The sequence below is a fragment of the Leptopilina heterotoma genome, unplaced genomic scaffold (genome assembly GCF_015476425.1).
Source record: "Leptopilina heterotoma isolate Lh14 unplaced genomic scaffold, ASM1547642v1 Lhet_101, whole genome shotgun sequence".
Taxonomy (NCBI): domain Eukaryota; kingdom Metazoa; phylum Arthropoda; class Insecta; order Hymenoptera; family Figitidae; genus Leptopilina; species Leptopilina heterotoma.
In genome coordinates, this window is record NW_025110815.1 from 295,988 (window position 1) to 317,558 (window position 21,571).

Genomic DNA, 21,571 nt, shown 5'->3' on the forward strand with positions numbered 1-21,571 from the left:
AGTCATTTATTAATTTACTCCAAGAATTATGTAATTTAAAAAATTTTCTTAAATTAAGGAAAAGAAGAAGTAGAAGTAACCAATAAAAATTTCATTTTGATAAAATAAAATGACAATTTCTTTTGAGCGCATTTTCATTTTAATCAATAATAAAAACCATACAATTATAATACATTGCTATTGACAAGTGGTATTTCTTTTTTTTTCGCTTCGAGTTTATTCAATACATTGGCAACATAGAAAATCATACAAAGTATTTGAATTCGAGACTAGACGAGTACCTTTTCACAGGTAAAAAAACAACTAATAATTATCAATTGTAAAACAATTGCTTTTGATTAATCGAAAAATGTGATTAATTAATCTGCCGCTGGCATTTCTGGAACCAGCAGAAAAGTTCGCTTTTTAAAAAGATATCGTTATTGGCAAAACCAGTCTCTCATTGAGCTTTTTTTTTTTTTTAACCGGACAGAATTCACAATTTTTTTTTTTAAATACTCGCTAAATATTCTAGCAAGCAATATAACGCTTTCTTCTGATTTTTCTTAAAGCTTTCCCTTGCATAGAAAGAAAAAATAAAATAAAAATAAATAATTGAATATTATTTGGGAAAGCAAATTCCTCGTTATTCTAATCAGAAAAAAAGTCTGTATTAAAATAATTACTGAGTTTTATCACTTATTTAAAGCCACGTTTTCTAGATGAGAAATAAAACTATTAGTTAATTTAAAAAATTTATAAAGTACCTAATTTTTCAAAAAAAAAAAAATTCCGAGCTAAAAATTTTAATTTTCGAAAAAAAGGATCATAAAATTCCAAATAGTACTCTTAGATAAAAAACAATGTTGTGTTTTATTCTCTTCTTTAATTAGATTTATAAGTAGTCTTTCTGAAAGCACTACAAATACACACAACATTGATGAACTTTTTCTTTTTAACTATATTGGAAATCACTAGAATAGATTTCTAGTTTTGTCACTATTCCAAAGTGTTTATTATTTCAAACAGTGAAATGTTCATTTTTGAAGAAATTGTTTAGTTTTAAAAGAGCGTTTGATTTCGTCGTCAGTGTTACTTTGCAGTGTTTTTTTTTTTGTTTTTTTAAAGTTTCTTTTTTTTGTTTTTTGTGAAAAGTGATTTTGACTAGTGTTTGGATCTCGAAGAAAGTGTCGTGAATTATTTAGCATTGGACAGACCGAAAAAAATTGTAAATTGGCCTAATTGTTATATATATTTTCCAGTCTTGCCAAATATCATACTATAGTGACTACGAAACGAACTGGACGTAAAACAGCGTCTCTCTTTCTCTCTCTCTTTTTTTCTTTCTTTCTTTCTTTTTTTTCCTTTTTTTCCTACTACTCTTTCCCTTTATACGTCAAGAGTCTCTGATATTAAAAACACGAAATTTATTTATTCTATAGCTTTGCTCATAAATTCTATGAATCGTCTGCCATACTGTTCAGGATCACAGGTAGAAATTCCATCAACATTTGCGCCGTATTTGACCGTTTTTGCAGCTTTCGCTGCCTGTTTACGAACTCCGTAATGAGTTAAGACATCAATTATAGCAAGGAAGTAAATTTCTTTCGTAGGTGCACCTGAAAAAGAATATTTTTAGATTTTTTTATTATTCCAGTGTTCACACCAAAAATTTAATTTTGTTTTTCTCTGAATTTTTCCTTGATTACTAGACAAAATTTTCACTTTTTCCCTGATCCTAAAGAAAATTCTGATTCACTATAAAAATTATTAGATACTTAAAAAAAATGGTCTATTACATTCATTTACGAATTTCTTTAATTATAAAGTTATTCGAAAACATCCATAACTTCTTTTTTAAATAAATATTTAATTATTATTTTTCCGTAGGAATTAAAAATCTTCAAAACATTCAAATTCAAAATGTTCAAATTATCTTCTACAATTTTTTAACTAAAATTCTTCTTTAAATTAATAATTATTTTTAATAATTTTTCAAAAATCCATTTTCAAATCCATTTTCTTACAGTTCTTACAATTCTTACAATTACCAAAAATGTCCATTATTCAGAAACTCTTCAATTAAATATATATTAAAAAAATAAAAACTACAAATAATTTCAAAAGAAATTCAATTAAACTTTTAAAAAAAAATTAATTCTACACAATTGTTAGTAAAAAGTATAAAAAATTCAAATTTTCAAAGATTTTAATTTAAAACCTATTCAAAATTCAATTATTTCTAAAAATTCATGCCATAGAGCTTTCAATATTCAATTATTATCTATAATTTTAACTGAAATTCATTTTTTAATCAATTTTTATTAGAAAATTCTACGAGAATTCAATTATTATTGAAGTACAAAAATAAATTATTTACTGGATAATTGAAATCAAAATTGTACTAAAAATAATTGAAATTCTGCGATGAGTTTTATTATTTATGAAAATAATTGAATTATTGTGAAGAAATTTATAAAAAATTTGTAAATAATTAAATTTCTATGAATTTTTTATTATTTACAAAAATAATTCCATGTATTTGTAGAATTTCATCAAAATTTTTTCTAAATAATTGAATTGTTTTGGTAAATTCTATTAAAATCATTGAATTAAAGAAAATTTTTGAAAATAATTGAATTTTTCAGAAGAATTTGATCATTTTCAAAGATAATTGAAATTTTGACAAAATTTTTTTAAAAATTTTGAACATAATTGAATTTTCGCGAAGAATTTTATTAAATTATTAAATGATTCGTAAAATTATATTCTTATAAAGAATTTTATTATTGTCTGAAAATAATTGAATTCATAAAAGGAATTTTATTATTTATGAAAATAAATGAATAATTTGCGTAGAATTTTAAATAAAAATAATTTTGATAAATAATTGAATTCTTTTGGGAGAGTAATTGAATTTTTGGGGAGAATTTCGATATTTATATCAAGATAATTGAATTGTTTCAAAGAATTGAGTTAAAATTTTTAAAATAATATCAAATACGTAGGACAATATTTAGTCAATTTCAAAAGAATTGAAATTTAAACTTTTCAAAAAATTCTAATAAACAAATTTATCAAAATTTTCTTAAATAATTAAATTCTTTTGAAGAATTTTAATAAAATTTTTAAGAATAACTGTATTTTTCGGAGAATTCGATTAAAATTCTATTAAAAATTATTTAAATCCCGCGATGAAGTTTCATTATTTATAAAAATAATGGAATTTCTAAAGAAAATTATATTATTTATTTATTTTTTAATTTAATTTAATTTAAATAATTAAATCTCTATAAAAAATTTTGTTATTTTTGAAAATAATTGAATTATTGCTAAACAAATTGTAAATAATTGAATTCCTGTAAAATTTTTTTTATTTTAGAAAAATAATTAAATATTTTTCTTGAATTTTATTAACGATTCAATTCTTTTGAAAAATTTTATAAAAATAGTAGTTATTGAAAAACATTGAATTGAGGAAAATTTTAGAACATAATTGAAATTTTGCTAAGAATTTTATTAAAATTTTTAAAAATAACTGAATTTCGAAGAATTTTATTATTTATGAAGATAATTGAAATTTAGATGAGAATTTAAAAATATTTTTAAAAATAATTGAATTTCAGCAAAGAATTTTATTACGTTTGAAATTAATGAAATTTCTGCAATAATTCGTAACTTCTCCAAAAATTTTGTTTTATTTATTTAATTATAAAAATTTTAATTTTTAAAAATTATTTAATTTAATTTTTTTAGTTTTTTTCAACTGAAATTCTTCTATAAATTTATTATTTTGAATAATTAATTAAATACATATTTAAAAATTTAACTAATTTCAGAAAAAATTGAATTATTAAAATTTTTGTCAAAAATCTAAATTCTTTAAAACTTTTAATTAAATTCATTCAAAATTGAAATCTTATAAAATTTTAAATTAAAACCTTTTGAAGTTCATCTATTTATGAAAATTGTAAACGCAACTCTTTTAAAATTCTATTAATTTCGAAATATTCAAGTAAAATTATTCATTAAATAATTTCTAAGCAATAATTTTATCATAGTTCATGAAGAATTAAGTTATTTAAAAAGAAAATTATTGTCAGAAATAGAAAAAATTGAAGGTTTTGTATAAATAAAATGAAATCTCTACCTTCTTTGCTTGGAATGGCATAAATATCTAATTCCGGAATTATTGCATCTTCATACTGCAAACTTGTTTCACGCATTAGGGCTGCATGAGGAGACTCGGGTGGTGTGGCCATTCCTATGATTCCACCCCAACCCCATAAGCGACTAAAAGTAAAATGAAAAAAATAAGTATAAAATGAAAAAAAAATTGATTTACGACGTTCTACTTGTCAGAAATTAATAACATAAATTCTTACTCTCCAACAGCGTTACCCCGAGAGTCTAATCCACTTCCGGATTCGCTGTCGTCCTCGTCGTCATGATTATCCTCATCTTCCTCCCTTTCGGCCCGCTCTCGATTTTCTTGTTCGGCTCGTACGCAATCGTGTAGTCCAAGAAGTAAGGAATAGTCCATTAAATGTAACCGCGTCAAAAACTACAATAAAAACGTCGTTATTTAATTTATTTTCAATTCATTATTATCATAAGTTTCTCAAGTTGTAACTTTATCTTAATTTCAGGCCTCGGATCGACTTTAAGGCACAAAAAGACGCTTTAGTCGATTAAAAATAGAAAAAAGTCAAAAGACTGCAACTATCAGAAAAATCAATTATTTACAGAAAGAAACTATTTTTTGCGTTTCTATCATAAAAATCTTTAAAAGAAAAAATAAAAGATTTCAGTGTTTTCATTATTAGTGAATTGAAATAATATCCTACATCAACATCAGCTGTTAAAGTTTCTATTAATTTTTCTTTCGCCTCATCGCCAATGTAAATTTTCATTCCTTCCTTTACAAAATCATTGTCTTTGTAAGTGGGAAGATCTTTCTCCTTTTCCTTGTCAGAAGCTTCCCTGTCTACTGTCGATCCTTTCAAATCAAATTTCTTATGTGTAGTCAAGTGATTTGAAAAAACATTTCTGATCGCAACAACGTAATGTTCCACTCCGTCAACAGTGAGTCGATACATCCCAAGATACTGTGGCAAAAGTGTTTTTCCATGTCGTTCCACTATGTACTGCAATCATTTTTTCAAAACAACATTAACACAAGAAGATACAAAAATAAAAACATAATGTTTGACGCGCTCCCAAGAAGTAAACAAATATCATAATTGCATATTTGGATTTCTTCATGTTTTTATAATAATTAAAAATATAATCCAGTGATAAATTTACTATTTTATATAAAAATATTGTTACTCTAAGTCTAACTTTTTCGAAATTATTTTCATCATTTCAATTCAATTACTATTTTCTAGAATTTTTAACTAAAATTCTTCTTTAAATCAATTATTTTTAATAATTTTTAAAAAAAGTTCTTTGAGAATTTTCCAATTCATTTGTTTACAGTTTAATTTTACGAAATTTTGATTATTCGGAAATTCTTCAATTAAATATATATTAGACAATAAAAACTTCAAATAAATTTAACAAAAATTCAATTAAACTTTTTCAAAAAAATTAATTCTACAGAATTGTTAGTTAAAAGTATGAAAAAATCAAATTTTCAAAGATTTTAATTTAAAACATCAAAATTCAATTATTTAAAAAATTCACGCTATATACTTTTAATATTCAATTATTATCTAAAAATTTTAACTGAAATTTCATTTTTAAATCAATTTTTATACAAAAAAAATTGTATGAGAATTCAATTCTTTAAATCCAAAAATAAATAATTTATTTAAAAATTGAATTTCATTTAAAAGTGAATTCTCATAAAGTATTTTACGAACAATTGTTTAAATAATTAAATTCGCTTGAAGAATTTTAATACAATTTGTAAAAAATAATTACATATTTCGAGGAATTCGATTAAAATTGAATTAAAAATAATTGAAATTCTGCGATAAGTTTGACTATTTATTAAAATTGTAATTGAATTCCTAAAAAGAATTTTATTATTTATGGAAATAATTAAAATTTGTCTTAAATAATTGAATTCTTTTAAAAAACTTTATTAAAATAGTAGATATTAAAAATCATTGAATTAAGGAAAATTTTTTGAAATAATTGAAATTTTGACAAGATTTAAAATACAAAAATACATAATTTATTGGATAACTGAATTATTCTTAATATTGAATTTTCATAAAGAATTTTATCAAACAAATTTTTAAAGAATTGAATTTTTTTCGACGAATTTTAAAAAATTTTTAAAGATAAATTGTATTTTTCGAAAAATTTAATTAAAATTGTATAAAAAATAATTGAAATTCTGCGACGAATAAAATTATTATTTATGAAAATAATTAAATGTTTGCGAACAATTTGATCAAAAAGTTTTTTTTAAATAATTGAAATTTTGCCAAGAATTTTATTACAATTTTTGACAATAATTGAATTCTTGAAAAGAATTTCGCTACCTATTTATGAAGATAATTTAATTCTTGACGAGAATTTTTAAAAAATTTTGAAAATAATTTAATTTCTGCAAAGTATTTTATTACTTTTCAAAGTAATTAAATTTTTATAAAAAATAATCAATTATAATCAATTTTGATATTTATCAAAATAATTGATTTTTTCCAGTACTTTTAATAAAGTTTACTGATTTTTTCCTGAATTCCCTGATTTCCCTGATCTTTGGCAACCCTGAATTTTTGTAATTTTTTTCTCAGGTACCTTTCTTGGGAGCGAGTTAAATTTTAATGAATTGATAATTCTCTCACTGGATGATAGTGTTTCAGAAACGAATGCATTCTCTCGACCTCTTCACTTGTTAGCGTTTTGATTATGAATAATTTGTCATATGACTGATAGAATTTGGCTCCACTTTTTCCCGAGGAATCATCCAAAGTCGGTTGTGATCTAAAATAGAAAAAATAATTTTTTATTATCAAAAAAAAAAGGAAAAACTAGAAATCAAATAGTTTTCTAAACTCACTATTCACAAAAAGCACACTGACAAAAATTCTAGAATATCAAAAAAGCCACACAAACACACAACATGGAATAAAAAAAGTTTTAAATTAATTATCGTCAAAAACTGTACGAAATATAAATTTTAATTTTTTTTCCATCTGTAATGGAATATTTTTTGGAAAAAATCAAAAAATTAGAGAATGGCGAGAGTGTCAATTTCGAAATTCAAGTGTTAGTTTGAATAAAGATTTTGTGAAAGAGGGAGGCGACCAGAGTTGTCAACAAACTGGTTTTTTTCGGGAAAACAAAAAAAAAAGGTGGTACAAAATTGTGTTAGCCACAAACGACACGCACAGACTTGAAAAAATCAAATCTAACCTCAGTCGCTTTGGCTTAAAACTGTAGGTTCGTTGCTGCTTATTTGGAACTGGAATTTGAGAAATACTAGGAGGGGATATTGTTATTGAAGGAACAGTGGCAGAACGTTGTACCAATTGATGATTCCTTCCAGAAGTAGCCTTTAAATTTGAACGCCTTTTTGCTCTTGAAGGATTAAATGCTCGACATCTATTGGCAAAATTCTCCTATATTACCCATCTCTCCCCCAACGACTATTTTTTTTTTATTTTCTTTAATTTAATTCCGTGTGATCTATGATTTTCTAATTTTCCAATTTGCGATTTCTTCAACCTCCCAATCCTACGGAGAAGCATTCATTTACACTAGCACAACAATAACAAGCTAAATGCCCCAATTATCGTCAATAGAAAAAGCAAAAAAGATTTTAAAAAATATTTTTATCAATATTTAATTAATTAAATTTAATTAATTAATTTCATTAATTATGTTGATCACTAGGGCATTTATCTTATATCAAGCAAAAGCATCTGCAACATTTTTTTTCTTATTCTTTCCGTTTTGTCAATTCAATAACAATTCATCATTTTTTGTACTAGCATAAATAAACACTGCAAAAATATTTTTTCTTCAATCACTATAAAAAAAAAATCATGCAGTTTGAGCATTCAAATAAAAACATAGAGAAAAAATTATTCCATTCCATTAAAAATTTGTCATCACTACTGCTTTGCGGTGGCTACAGTATAGTTTCTAATCTACTAAATTTAATTCATCTTTGCAAACATTTTTTTTTAAATAAAAACATTCATTGTTTTAAAATAAATACAATTGTTTAGAATTGAAATTTGCAAGAGACTTCTGCCAGTACGTAATAGAGTTTCAATAAAGAAAACCAAAATCATGTGAAAATCGTTTGTTATCATTTTGTTAAGGCCTCGGATCGAATTTAAGGTCCAAAAAAAAATCGCTTCTTAGTCGATTGAATATTTAAAAAAAATCGAAAAAGTCGTGTTGTCACAAAAATTTTATTTCCTACATATTTTCCTGATTTTCCCCTTTCAATGCTTTCTAAATTCAATTATTCAAAAATTAAACAAAAAAATTTAAATAATTATTCATTTTTCTCCGAGAATTTAAATAATTAAAAAAAAAAATTTTTTTTTTTGAAAAACTTCAATTTCCAATACTGAAAGTTAACTATTTTTTAAAAATTAAAACTGCAATTCTTCCAAAATTTAATTATTCACAAGTTTTAATTTCTTCTTTGAATCAATTGAATTTACTTTCAATAATTTTCCGAAAGTCTTTTAAAAATTCAATTATTAAACTACAAAATTTAAATTATTTACAATAAATGTAAAATCTGTAACTCTTTATGATTTCTCTTTGAAATTATAAAAGTTAATTATTGAAAATAGAAATCCGAAAATATTGAAAATAACTGTTTAAAAAATTATAAAAAAAATTCTTGAAATTCATTTTTTTAAAAATATTTTTAAATATTACATATCATTATAATAATTACATATATAATTGAAAAATCTCCAAATAATTGAAATTTAGTAATATTTTTTTGACAGTTAATGAATTTATTAAAAGAATTTTTTAGAAATTTTGAGAATTAATGAATTGAAAATCATTGAATTATTGCAAAGAATTTTATCAAAAAATTTGATAATAGAATTCCTTCAAAGGATTTATTTAAATTTTAGAAAATAATTGAATTTTATTGAAATTTTTTGAAACGAATTAAAAAAGAATTGAATTCTTTAGTGAAATTGTTTTGAATAGAATTGAATTTTTGCAACGAATTTTACTATTTATAAATATAATTGAATTTTTTCGAAAGATTTATTAAAATTTTAGAAAATAATTGAATTTCTGCAAAGAATTGCATTAAAAATTTTTTTAAAAATTGAATTCTTTCATGAAATACAATTAAAATTGTATTGAAAATAATTTTTTCGATTTATAAAATTGTTAATTATTTCAAATGATTTATTCAAATTTTAGAAAATAATTGAATTTTATTGAAATTTTTTATAATGAATTAAGAAAAAAAATGAAATTGAATTAATTTTCTTTTTGATTTTTCATTATAATTTTGGAGAATACAATTATTAATAGAATATTTAAAAAATCTATTACTTTTAATTAAATTTTACAAAATCTAAATTATTTAAATTCTTTTCAAATTATTTATTTCGAAAATTTAATTAGAAAAATTATTCAAATAAATGATTTCTGAAAGATTTGCCAATAGACATTTTTTACCTTAAGAAAATCAAAATAATTTGCAATTTTTATACTAAAAATGTGCTATTTCGTTGCAATATTTGGAAGAAATGTAAAAAAAAGTCGCATTTTTTCGAAAAGAAGTCGAAGAAAAATTGCTTTTTCTGAAAAGAGTTGAAAAAAGTCCAAAAAGTCGAACAATCCGAGGCCTGTTAACAAGAAATAATATTTATCCTTTCATTAAAATTGATTTTCGAAAGCAAAAATTACCTGGTCATTGATTCTTTGTAATCCAAGTCATCGATGCCAAACCTTTCTCGTAAATTTCGAAAGACAAGAGGACAATATTCTTTTATTTTAAAATGTGAAGGCATATTTTCTCTGCAAAAGAAAAAAGGAAAATTCGTCAATTAAATTCTACTCTTCGTGTTTAATTTAACGTCTAATCATAAATATCATTTTTTTGTGTTTTTAGAAGAAGGAAATGCTTTTTGTTTCTATTTAATAGTCACAGATGCCAAAAAGACATTCATTGATTCTATTATTAAAAACAGAGGACGGTCCATCAATTCCAATTTATATTTAGAATATGGATCGCACAATAGTTTATTTCCTTGATTTCAAATCAATGATTTTGAGAAAAAAATTTTTTTAATTTTATAAATAGAAAAAAACGTAATTCATTTCAGGAAGAAACTTCATTGTCAAATGAAACACTGACTCACTCACTTATTAAAGAGGTGGTTATCAACTTTTAATTTGCTGTACGCTCTAAAGTCATCTGGCAATAGCATCACTGGTATGTTGACGTGACTGAGTTCATTTATCTGCAATAAAAAAATATGTTTATTACCAAAAAGTCAATATTTTAAAATAATATTTTTATACAAAATTTCTATTTCTACATAAAAAAAAACAATTTTTCAACGTTTTGAACTGATTTAGATTTTTAAAAGTTTTAAAAACTTTACCCCATAAATTAATTTTGATTAATTAATAATAATTAAAATTACATTTATAATTAAAATTATAAAAGAAAAATTACATTAATAATTAAAATTATAAAAAAAAGAAAAATTAAATTATTAATTAAAATAATAATTAAAACTATTTGATTTAAAGAAATTATTTATAAGGTCAACCGATTTCTAGATAAATTTTCCACTTTATTTATTAATTTACAAGATTTATAACTTTATATTTTAATGCAGTTTGCATTAAGTACTAATTTAAAAAAATCGAAAATGTCACTAAAAAGTTTTTTCTACTCTAAAATTCATGCTTCATTATTTATGTCATAACGAACATTATTGAAGAAAGTTGAATTTTATACATAAATAAAATGGAGTTTAGTTTACAATTGACTTGTCAAGGTTAAATATGTCCAACTATTGTTTTACATTTGTTTACATTTAGTTTAACGTAACTAGAATATTTTATTTATTATTTTTTATTATATAAAAAAATTAGTCAATCATAATTATCTATAAACTAAAATACCAGACAATTAAATTCACCATAGAAAATAAATTCACTATCAAAAATTTCAAAAACAATTTGAGAAATTATTTCCACGTTCATTTAACACAAAATATTTATGTCATTTTTCGAAATTCTACAACAAAGAGAAATAGTGATTTATTAATTAATTATAAACTGATGTGACATATAGGAAAAATTATTACTTCTAAATTCAAAGCAATCACAAATTTATACCTATATGATTGCAATATATTTTTTCCCCTCCCACTATAAGTGAAAACACACTGTCACAATATAAAAATGAAATTCTCTTATCTTGATTTTTAAGGAAATTATTTTATTTTGCCTTACCGTATGATTGACACCCCACATGAATACGCTTAGAAGTGGCTCATTTGCACGAAATAGTTTAACCTTTTGATGTTTAACGCGAAAATGTTTCTTTTTGAGCTTACTCAATCCGCTATACAGCGGCGCACTAGACATTTTTGCTACTTTTTAACGATCGATCACAACAATATTTTGCGATTCACTTTTTCACGGACGATTTTACCTGTCGCGTGTTTCTTACTTTTCTAGAGTCTCATTTTTTTGTGAAAAATAATAAATGCCTCGCATACAAAAAAGATAGGCAAAAATTGGCGGGTAAGAGAGAAATATTCTCAAAAAGGGAAATTTTGCCAAAAAAAACAACAACAACAATATCCACCCTCGCACAACCGCAGTTTGTCAGTGACTGAGGCGACTGAAAGGCCCTTTAAAAATGGCGATTAATCTCAACGATCTGAAGTTCTTTCGCGTCAACATTTGTCAAACTGTTGGTCACACTGATTTCGCGCCGATTTTGAAAATCTCTTTTTTACAAATTTTAATAATTATTATGGTGGTGGTGGTTTTTTAATTAAAAAATTAATTGATTCATATCGTTTTAGAAGATTGTAAAAAATGTGAAAAATAATTAAGAACCAAAAAGAGAAAATAAGGATGAAATTTGAATTCCCGCCAAAAGTGGTGATTTCTGGTGAAATGTGTCACGTGACTTTATAGTTTTTTGGGTTGTTGATAGTTGTTGGGTTTGCGATTATAACGGTGGTTTTTGATGATGCGTTGGCAATATTGTTGTAAGTTGTAGTCTTGCGTGTACTTGGCACCTTTGGCAGATGACAATCCAAGAAGTGCTTTATAACCTTATATACTATTCGGTGAATTTAAATAAGTACAAAAATTCATTTATGATTGATGTTGATTTTGGTGTGTACTTAAAATCTGTACTTAAAGCCGAAATTAAATTAAAACAATACTTATGAGCAATAATGAGTGGACAAAAATTTCAATATGACGAGAGTGGTGGAACATTTTTCTACTTTCTTCTCTCATTTTTGGCTTTACTTTTGGTACCTGCAACTTATTACTTGTGGCCACGTTGTTCTAAACCAGGTTAGATTTTTTTATTCTATATTTATCGTTTATAAACTTTATAAATAAATATTCATTATTAGAATGTAATTTTCAAATATCATTATCTCTATATAAATCAAAATTTGGAGCAGTGAAATACATAGCTGATTAGAAAAGAATTAAAATATAAAAAAGAATTACAAATAGTAAAAAAAATAAAGAAAATTCTAAATGTTAATTAAGAATGTTAATTAATCTTAAATTTTACTTAGGAAAGAAAATTTTGTTTTACTAAAAAAAAGGTACAAATTTTGAAAATTTTTTTACAGATCCAAACCAGTTGGCAAAAGAGTGTAACTGCGATGGGTGTAAAAAGAAAAAGAAAATATTGCAATTGAATGATCCGTGGAAAGAAACGAGATCATTTTCCAAGTGAGTAATTAAGAAAAATTATTTTTAATCCTATTTAAAAAAATATTTTTCGCTTACTAAATTTTTTTTTGAGGGGAATTTAAAAAAAAAATTTTTTTGAACACAATTGAATTTCTACGAAGAAATTTCATTATTTACGATAATAATTAAATTGCTGTAAACTTTTGATTATTTATGAAAATAATTGAATTTCTGGGACGAATTTTATTAAAAATTTGTTTAAATAATTGAATTCCTTTGAAAAACTTTATTAAAATAGTAGATATTGAAAATCATTGAATTCAGGAAAACTTTTGAAAATAATTGAAATTTTCTCAGTTTCTTTTGTAAATTTTTGAAAATAATTGAATTTCCTTGAAAAATGTTATTATTAGTAAAAGTAATTGAATTATTGTAAAGAATTAAAGAAAAAATTCAAGAATTTATCAATTTTTCAAAAATAATTGGATTTCTGAGAAGAATTTTATTATTTATGAAAATAATTGAATTCTTGCGAAGAATTTAATTTAATTTAATTTAATTTATCAATTTTTTAAAAATTAATTGAATTTCTGAGAAATTAAGAATTTTATTATTTAAGAAATAATTGAACCTTTGTGAAGAATATTATTTAATTTTTATTTAAATAATTTTAAAAAACTTTATTAAATAAAGTAGATATTGAAAATCATTGAATTCAGGAAAATTTTTGAAAATAATTAAAATTTTGTGAGTTTTTTTTGTAAATTTCTGAAAATATAATTGAATTTCGGAGAAAAATTGTATTATTTATAAACATAATTAAAATTTTGACGAGAATTTAAAAAAAATTTTGAACATAATTGAATTTCTACGAAGAATTTTATTATTTATGATAATAATTGAATTTCGATTATTTATGAAAATAATTGAATTTCTGCGAAGAATTTTAATAAAATTTTTTAAATAATTGAATTCTTTTGGCAAATGTCATTGATAACTTCATGTTTTATATTAATTTAAATATCCCTAAATTTTTTCAGAAAAATTCAAATAATTTACAAAAATTTTAATAAAATTCTTCATAAGAATTCAATTATTTTTACAAATAATAAAATCTTTCACATAAATTCAATTATTTTAAAAAATGTAATAAAATTCGTTGTGTAAGAATTCAATTATTTTCATAAATAATAAAATTTTTCTTGGTAATTCAATTATTTTTAATACAATTTTAAATTAATTCCTTGAAAAATGTAATTAATTTTAAAAACTTTTTGAAAGAATACAATTATTTGAAAAAAAAATTTAATCAATTTCTTGATAAGAATTAAGTTATTTTAAAAAATTGGAATAAAACATTCTTTGGAAGAATTTAATTATTTTTATAAAAAGTAAAATTCATCGCAAGAATTCAATTATTTCGAAAACCAATTTTAATAAAATTTCACGAAAAGATTCAATTATTTAAAAAAATGTTTAATAACATTCTTGGGAAGAATTTGATTCTTCTTATAAATAATAATATTTTTTGAGAGCATTCAATTATTTTCAATACAATTTTAATTAAATTTTCTCGAAAGGAATTAATTAATAAAAATTTTTGATAAAATTCTTCAAATGACTTTAATTATTTTCAAATTTTTTTGATAAAAACTTAATTTTTTATTATTTATAAACTTAATTGAAATTTGGACAAGAATTTAAAAAAATTTTTCAACATAATTAAATTTCTGTGAAGAATTTTATTAAATTTTGAAAATAATTTGTAACTTCAAAATTCAGTTTCTTTTTTTATTTCGCATATTTAAATTTAATAATAATTTTTTAGAAAAGTATTAATAATAATCGGATGGATAGCATTACTTTTCCTGGCATATAAAGTATCGCAATTTGATTATGAAATGGCAAATTTCGATCCATTTGAAATCCTCGGTGTTTCACAGGTAAAAATAAAAATCTAAAATAAAATTAATTATTTCGAAACTTTAATACAAATAATTGAAATTTTTTTCCAGGGATCGTCACAAGCAGAAATAAAGAAAGCATATCGGAAATTATCACTTATTTTGCATCCTGACAAAGAAACAGGAAATGAAAAGGCATTTATGAAATTAACCAAAGGTATGTTTGATGTGATTATTAAAGCTTTTAAAAGCGTAGGTGAAAAATTTTGCCTGCTTGCAAAATAACACAAATACAACTAATGTAGTTTAAAAAAGAAATAGAGAAAGAGAATATTTAAAAATATTAATATAATGTAAGGCTTTAAATTGACTTTTTATAATAAATAGCTTATCAGGCGTTAACGGATGATGAAGCACGAAAGAATTGGGAAAAATACGGGAATCCTGATGGTCCGGGTGCAATGAGTTTTGGAATAGCGTTGCCTTCTTGGATTGTTGAAAAAGAAAATTCAGTTTGGGTCTTGGGATTATATGCGTTGGTTTTTATGGTCGCTTTACCAACAGTTGTCGGAATGTGGTGGTACAAAAGTATACGCTACACTGGCGATCAAGTAAATACTCTGCTTTCTTATAGCTAAAAAACGAAAAGAAAAAGAATGTTACATTTCTATTTCAATCCTTTTTCTTTTTCAGGTTTTACTCTCAACAACTGAACTTTATTATTCGTTTTTCTTTCACACACCAACAATGTCGATAAAGAGGATAATTATGGTTCTTGGAGCTTCTTTTGAGTTTTCAAAGAGATTTAACGCCGAAATTGTCGAGAGACTCTCTGATAATGAAGAAGTCCCTGCGGTAAGAGTTTTATAACACAATTGCTACTTTAAAATTTTATTTTGCCACAAAAATTTAATTTTGATTCTCCTTGAATTTTTCCTTGATTTCTAGACAAAATTTTAACTTTTTCCTTGAGCCTAAAGAATATTCTGATTCACTTTCAAAAACAAAATGTAATCATTATTTTTTCATAGGCATTAAGATTTAAAAAAATTCGCTACCTATTTATAAAGATAATTTAATTCTTGACGAGAATTTTTAAAAAATTTTGAAAATAATTTAATTTCTTTCAAGTATTTTATTACTTTTCAAAAGAATTGAATTCTTGTAATGAATTTTGATATTTATCAAAATAATTGAATTTTGGAAAAGAATTTGATTAAAATTCCTTAAAATAGTTGATTGTATTGAATTTCCGCGAAGAATTTTATGAAAATTCTTTTAAATAATTGATTTTGTTTGACAAATTTTATGAAAATTGAATTTTAAATTATTAAATTCTTGTGAATATTTTATTATTTACAAAAAAAATTTAAATTCTGCGATGAGTTTTATTATTTCTAAAAATAATTAAACTCCTAAAAAGAATTTTATTATTTATTAAAGTAATTGAATTCCTGTAATAATTTTCATTATTTATGAAATTAATTGAATTCTTTCAAGAAATTGATTTTTTTGAGAAAAATTTAATGAAAATTGTATTTTAAATAATTTAATTCCTGTAAAAATTTTATTATTTACATTTTGTTCAAAAAATGTTAAGAAATGTCTAAATTAAAATGAGAATTTTTTGCTTTCCAGCTTATTAAGCAGTTGAGTGACTTGAGGGAGAAAAATAAAGAGGCTCCACTTTGTCATTTATATTCGATAAAGGCAAGAGCAATATTGCATGCACACTTATCTGGTATTCCACTGAATCCTGAAACTTTGGAGAAAGACAGACAGTATATTATTAAAAAATGTCCGTACCTAATTCAGGAAATGATTGCCGCTGTGAATTTATTAATCAGTTTGGCCTACATCAGACGAAGTAAGTTTTATTTTCCTTCTTTAGATGAGAAAATAATGTGGAATATTGAAAAAGAATTTTCTTCTTTTTAGTCGCTCATTTGCCAACTATTGAGACTATAGAAAATTGTATGAAACTGTGTCCTATGGTGGTTCAGGGATTCTGGGAGCATAAAAATCCTCTTCTTCAACTACCTCACATTAAGGAAGAACATCTTAAACATTTCTTAGCCAAAAAGGTTTGTCAACACTCTAAATTCATGAAAAATAATTAAAGAAAATTGATAATTCAATTTTTTATTAAATTTTCAGCGACAAATCAAAAGTCTTCAACAATTAGCTCAATTGAAAGGAGAAGACAGAAGACAACTGTTACGAAATCTAACAGAAAGTGAATACAACGATGTAATGAAAGTACTCGGCAGTCTGCCTTTTGTCGACTTCAAAGTTCGTTCAGAAGGTTTGTTTATTAAATAAAAGTTTCTTTTTCTGTAAGAGAAATTAGAGTTCTTTTTATTGAAAAAAAAAAATTGTTTTAGTGATCGACGATGAGAATCCAACAGTTTATACTGCTGGGGCAATAGTGACAGTGACTGTGTCACTTTCTCGTAAGGATATGAATCATTTGTTCGGTGACGAGACAGTTAAGGAGCAAACGATAATCGATGATGCTAAAGTGGAAGTGGTGAAGGAAAAGGAAAAAGAAAAGGAAACGTCTGACGAGCAAAATCAAACAGTAAAACGTCCCGCTTGGCTTAAACAGCAGAAGGGTCAGAAAAAGTCCCACAATAAACGAGGTGGTAATAAAAAAGTGCCCACTGCCAAAGCAATAGCTGCACAAATACCGACTGAAAATCACACAAGTCAGCAAAATAGCACTGTAAACGAGAAGAAGAAGAATGAAAGTAAAGTACTTAAGGAAAAGAGTTCTGATGTTAGTGACAGTGAAGCGGACAGCGAGAGAAGCGATGACGAGGAGAGTACTCAAGAGAAGAAGGAAACTACTATTGATGACGATGACATCGAGTGGGAGAGGTAAATTATTTCATTTCAAAATTCTCCTTTCTGTATTTTTACAGCAAACAGTTACCTAAAATCAGGCTTCGCACTCATCTACTAAAATCAACTATTTACTATTTTTTTTACGTAATGTTACTATTTTGAGTACTTTTTTTAGATTTTAGACACTAAAAGCTACTATTTCTGTTTTTTTTTAACTTTCCACTATTTTCACAAGTAACGTTTTCCAGAAGAATTCAATTATTTAAAATAAATTTTTAATGGTACTTATTATATTTCGAAAAAATTAATTATTTAAAACAATATTTATAAAATTCTTATGAAGAATTCAATTATTTTCTAAAATAACAAAATTTTTCACAGAAATTCAATTGTTTTTAAATATTCCACTAAAATTTTTTGCAATTCAATTATTTTCATAAATAATAAAATTCTTCTCTGGAATTCAATTATTTTAGAAAATTTTAATAGAATTCTTTGCAACTATTTAATTATTTTCATAAATAATAAAATTCTTCTCTGGAATTCAATTATTTTTGAAAATTTTAATAGAATTCTTTGCAAGTATTTAATTATTTTCATAAATAATAAAATTCATCGGAGGATTTAAATTATTTTTAATACAATTTTACAGGAATTATAAACAAAAAATGTAATTATTCTTAAAAATTTAATTTCGATACGTCGAAAAAATCAATTATTTGAAAAACATGTTTTTTTAGATTCCTTTGAAGAATTCAATTATTTACAAAAATATTAGAATTTTTGACTAAAATTCAATTATTTTCAAAATATTTTAATAAAATTGTTTGAAAAAAATCAATTATTTTAAACAATATTTTAATTAAATTTATTTGAAATAATTTAATTATTCTATTTTGATTTTAATAAAATTCCTCCCAAGAATTCAATTATTTACATAAATAATTCTTCGAAAGAATTCAATTATTAAAGATGAATAACAAAATTATTCCCGAAAATTCAATTATTTTGAGGCATTTCAATGATTTTTGCAATATTTACTATTTTCATAAAAGTTTATCAAAAAATTTAATTATTGAAAAAAATTTTTTATACAATTTTACGAAAATATTCAATTATTTTCATAAATAATAAAATTTTATTTAGGAATTCAATAATTTTTATCGCAGAATTTCAAATATTTTTAATTCAATTATTTTCATAATTAATAAAATGCTTTTAGGAATTGAATTATTTTCAAAATAATTTAATTAAATGCTATACCGACATTCAATTATTCCCAAAAATTTTAATAGAATTCTTTGTAAAATTACGTTATTTTTAAAAACTTTTCCCAATTCAATGATTTTCAATATCTGTTTTCCATAAAATTTTCAAACAGAATTCAATTATTTATAATAGTTTTTGTAAAAATTTTCGTAAGAAGTCAATTCTTTTCATGAATAATAAAAATTTCTCAAGAATTCAATTATTTAAATTAGAATTTACATAAAATTAGTCGAAAGAAATCAATTATTTAAAAATTTTTGTATAATTTTTCAATATTCAATTTATTAGCAAGATAAGAAAGAAGTAAATATTTTTGATGAAAATTAGGAAAAAGTGAGGAAAATAAAATAAAGAAATGGGATTTTTGGCAGTTTTGTGAAGTGTCTAAAACGAGTTTTTTTGGTCGCCAAGTTTAATTTTTCGATAGCTACTTTTTTTTAGTTTGAAAACTACTTTTTCCCACTTTTTTAAAAATTAATTATCGAGTGTGAAGTGTGTAAAATTAAAATTCTTCTTCTTTATTTTTTCTTTGCAAGCGCTAATTTAAGAACAAAATTTCGAAACAGATTTCAGCAGAGATCGAAGAAGAGAGACAAGGTTCTGGAAGGCAGAAGTAATCTCTCTCACCAAGTGCACAGTCCCTTTTTCCCTGACGTAAAGCAGGAATACTGGTGGGTTTACATCTGCGATAGAAAGAGTCGAACCCTGTTGACTGCGCCAGTGCACGTTACCTCTTTAGTTGACACCGAAGAAATTCAGCTGCGTTTCACGGCCCCAAGATGGCCGAATTTATACACCTTTACAGTCTGTCTACGCAGTGATTCTTATCTTGGTTTCGACCAAGCCCAAGACATCAAGGTAATAATTTTCGATTTTCATTTTATTTTCCCTTATTAATTATTGAATTATTTTTTATTTAATTTCGAATTGAAATTTTTAGTTGGATGTGAAGGAAGCGCCCGAAGTTCCGGTTGAGCATCCTCAATGGGATATGTCTGATGAAGAGACGGCTGAGGATGTGGACAATGTCGATGAACATTCCGAGTTCACCACTGACGAGGATATCAGTGACAATGAATAATAAAAATAAAGAAAAAAAGAAAGAAAGAATATTTATCAAGGCTCCATTATGGGAATGGTCCTCCAGATTGTGAATTTTTATGTTTTTTACTTCTGAATATTAGACTGAAAAAAAGGGTGTTTTCTAAGTGGAACAATAGTGCATAAATGTGAGACTAGTGCAACATTCGACATTTCTCAGTAACCAAGGTCATTAATCGTGAATGAAAAATGATATTTATTTTAACATTGTTGCTCGATTATTGATCTTAGAAACTATCTGTGCACAACTTTTTAATAAAATGAAATTGTCTATACGTTTAATTAATTGATAAATTTTTCTTTGGGAACATTCACGAAAAAAAAAATTGATGACACACGATTTTGGAAAATTAATGTGAAGAAATGAAGCTCCCAAGAAAATTCTTCTTCTTCTTCTTCTTCTTTAATTTCTGAAATTTCTAGAACATGTTTTTGTCTTTTCCTATCACACACTTACATTTGCGTTTTTTTTATTGAAGTAAACAAAAAAGAAGAAAAAAAAGTAACGAAAGTTATTTTGGAGAAAGTTTAGTTTCATTGTTCTCTGGAGCTGAACCTTCTCTCAGAATCAAATAGTGAGTAAAACATAGAGGTTCTTTCATCAGGAGATTTGAATCTTGAAAAATGATTATTCACAAATTTGTAAGTACTAATTGAAAACATAATTTATACACGTAATGGTAATTTAAATTTTCTTGAATTGCAGATTTGTAAACATTATATGAACATCTTTTTACTTTTCGGAATTCTTCTACTCGCTGTCAGTGAATGTAAGCAATTGACAGTTTTTTCTTTCCAACACACAATTGACCCAAAAATTTAATTTTCTTTTTCCCTGATTTCCAGAATGAAATTTTGACTTTTTCCCTGACCCTAAAGAATAATCTGATTCACTCTCAAAATTATTAGATTCTCAACAAAATGTTCTATTACATTTATTTACGAATTTCTTTTAAATGTAAAAAAAAAATTAATAATTTCTTTTTTAAAATTACTTTCATCATTTCAATTCAATTATTATTTTCTAGAATTTTTAACCAAAATTCTTCTTTAAATCAATTATTTTTAATAATTTTTGAAAAAGTTCTTTGAGAATTTTCCAATCTATTTGTTTACAAAATACAATTTTACGAAATTTCGATTATTCGGAAATTCTTCAATTAAATATCTATTGAGAAATAAAAATTTCAATTAATTAAAAGAAACTGCAATTAAACTTTTTTAAAGAAATTACTTCTACAGAATTGTTAGTTAAAAGTATGAAAAATTCAGATTATCAAAGATTTTAACTTAAAACCTTTTCGAAATTCAATTATTTCTAAAAATGCTTTTAATATTTCATTATTATCTAATATTTTACCAAAAAATTCATTTTTAAATGAATTACGAGAATTTAATTATTTAAATACAAAAATAAATAATTAATTGAATAATTTAATATTTCTTCAAATTAAATTCTTATAAAGAATTTTATTATTTACAAAATAATTGAATTCCTAAAATGAATGTTATTATTTGTGAAAATATTTGAATTCCTAAAAAGAATTTTATTATTTATAAAAGTAATTAATTAAATGTTTACGTAGAACTCTAAATCAACATTTTTT

At 23.6% G+C, this 21,571-nt stretch overlaps 2 protein-coding genes across 3 annotated transcripts; one reads left to right on the top strand and one right to left on the bottom strand.

The window, feature by feature from the left end:
* Window positions 1-197: 197 nt before the first annotated feature.
* Window positions 198-11,798, bottom strand: LOC122500488 (phosphatidylinositol 5-phosphate 4-kinase type-2 alpha). 2 transcript variants are annotated; one of them, XM_043609444.1, is made up of 9 exons: window positions 11,404-11,798; window positions 10,300-10,397; window positions 9,841-9,951; window positions 7,354-7,542; window positions 6,783-6,921; window positions 4,827-5,126; window positions 4,365-4,543; window positions 4,130-4,272; window positions 1,020-1,598 (listed from the first exon to the last, which is right to left on the bottom strand). In XM_043609444.1, exons 1-9 carry the CDS (start codon window positions 11,536-11,538, stop codon window positions 1,411-1,413), a joined length of 1,482 nt encoding a protein of 493 aa, XP_043465379.1. In that variant the 5' UTR covers window positions 11,539-11,798; the 3' UTR covers window positions 1,020-1,410. The 2 variants fall into 2 exon arrangements, with proteins under 2 accessions (XP_043465386.1, XP_043465379.1); XM_043609451.1 differs by lacking the exon at window positions 7,354-7,542 and having other exon boundaries at window positions 198-1,598; window positions 11,404-11,795.
* Window positions 11,799-12,168: 370 nt separating this feature from the next.
* LOC122500501 (translocation protein SEC63 homolog) lies at window positions 12,169-20,246 on the top strand. Its single transcript, XM_043609462.1, has 12 exons — window positions 12,169-12,489; window positions 12,780-12,882; window positions 14,672-14,786; window positions 14,859-14,964; window positions 15,135-15,358; window positions 15,441-15,602; window positions 16,386-16,614; window positions 16,686-16,831; window positions 16,905-17,052; window positions 17,132-17,627; window positions 19,430-19,721; window positions 19,804-20,246. The coding sequence occupies exons 1-12, from the start codon at window positions 12,366-12,368 to the stop codon at window positions 19,942-19,944; spliced, it is 2,286 nt and encodes a 761-aa protein (XP_043465397.1). The 5' UTR covers window positions 12,169-12,365; the 3' UTR covers window positions 19,945-20,246.
* The last annotated feature ends 1,325 nt before the right edge of the window (window positions 20,247-21,571 follow it).

Excerpts from the sequence above, each read along its gene's own strand:
- LOC122500488 (XM_043609444.1), bottom strand. The coding sequence starts at position 11,538 with ATGTCTAGTGCGCCGCTGTATAGCGGATTGAGTAAGCTCAAAAAGAAA. Across the intron at positions 6,922-7,353 it reads TTTAAGCCAAAGCGACTGAG|ATCACAACCGACTTTGGATG; the intron begins GTTAGATTTGAT and ends TTTCTATTTTAG. Across the intron at positions 1,599-4,129 it reads TGCCATTCCAAGCAAAGAAG|GTGCACCTACGAAAGAAATT; the intron begins GTAGAGATTTCA and ends ATTCTTTTTCAG.
- LOC122500501 (XM_043609462.1), top strand. The coding sequence starts at position 12,366 with ATGAGTGGACAAAAATTTCAATATGACGAGAGTGGTGGAACATTTTTC. Across the intron at positions 15,603-16,385 it reads ATAATGAAGAAGTCCCTGCG|CTTATTAAGCAGTTGAGTGA; the intron begins GTAAGAGTTTTA and ends TTTGCTTTCCAG. Across the intron at positions 16,832-16,904 it reads AACATTTCTTAGCCAAAAAG|CGACAAATCAAAAGTCTTCA; the intron begins GTTTGTCAACAC and ends TTAAATTTTCAG.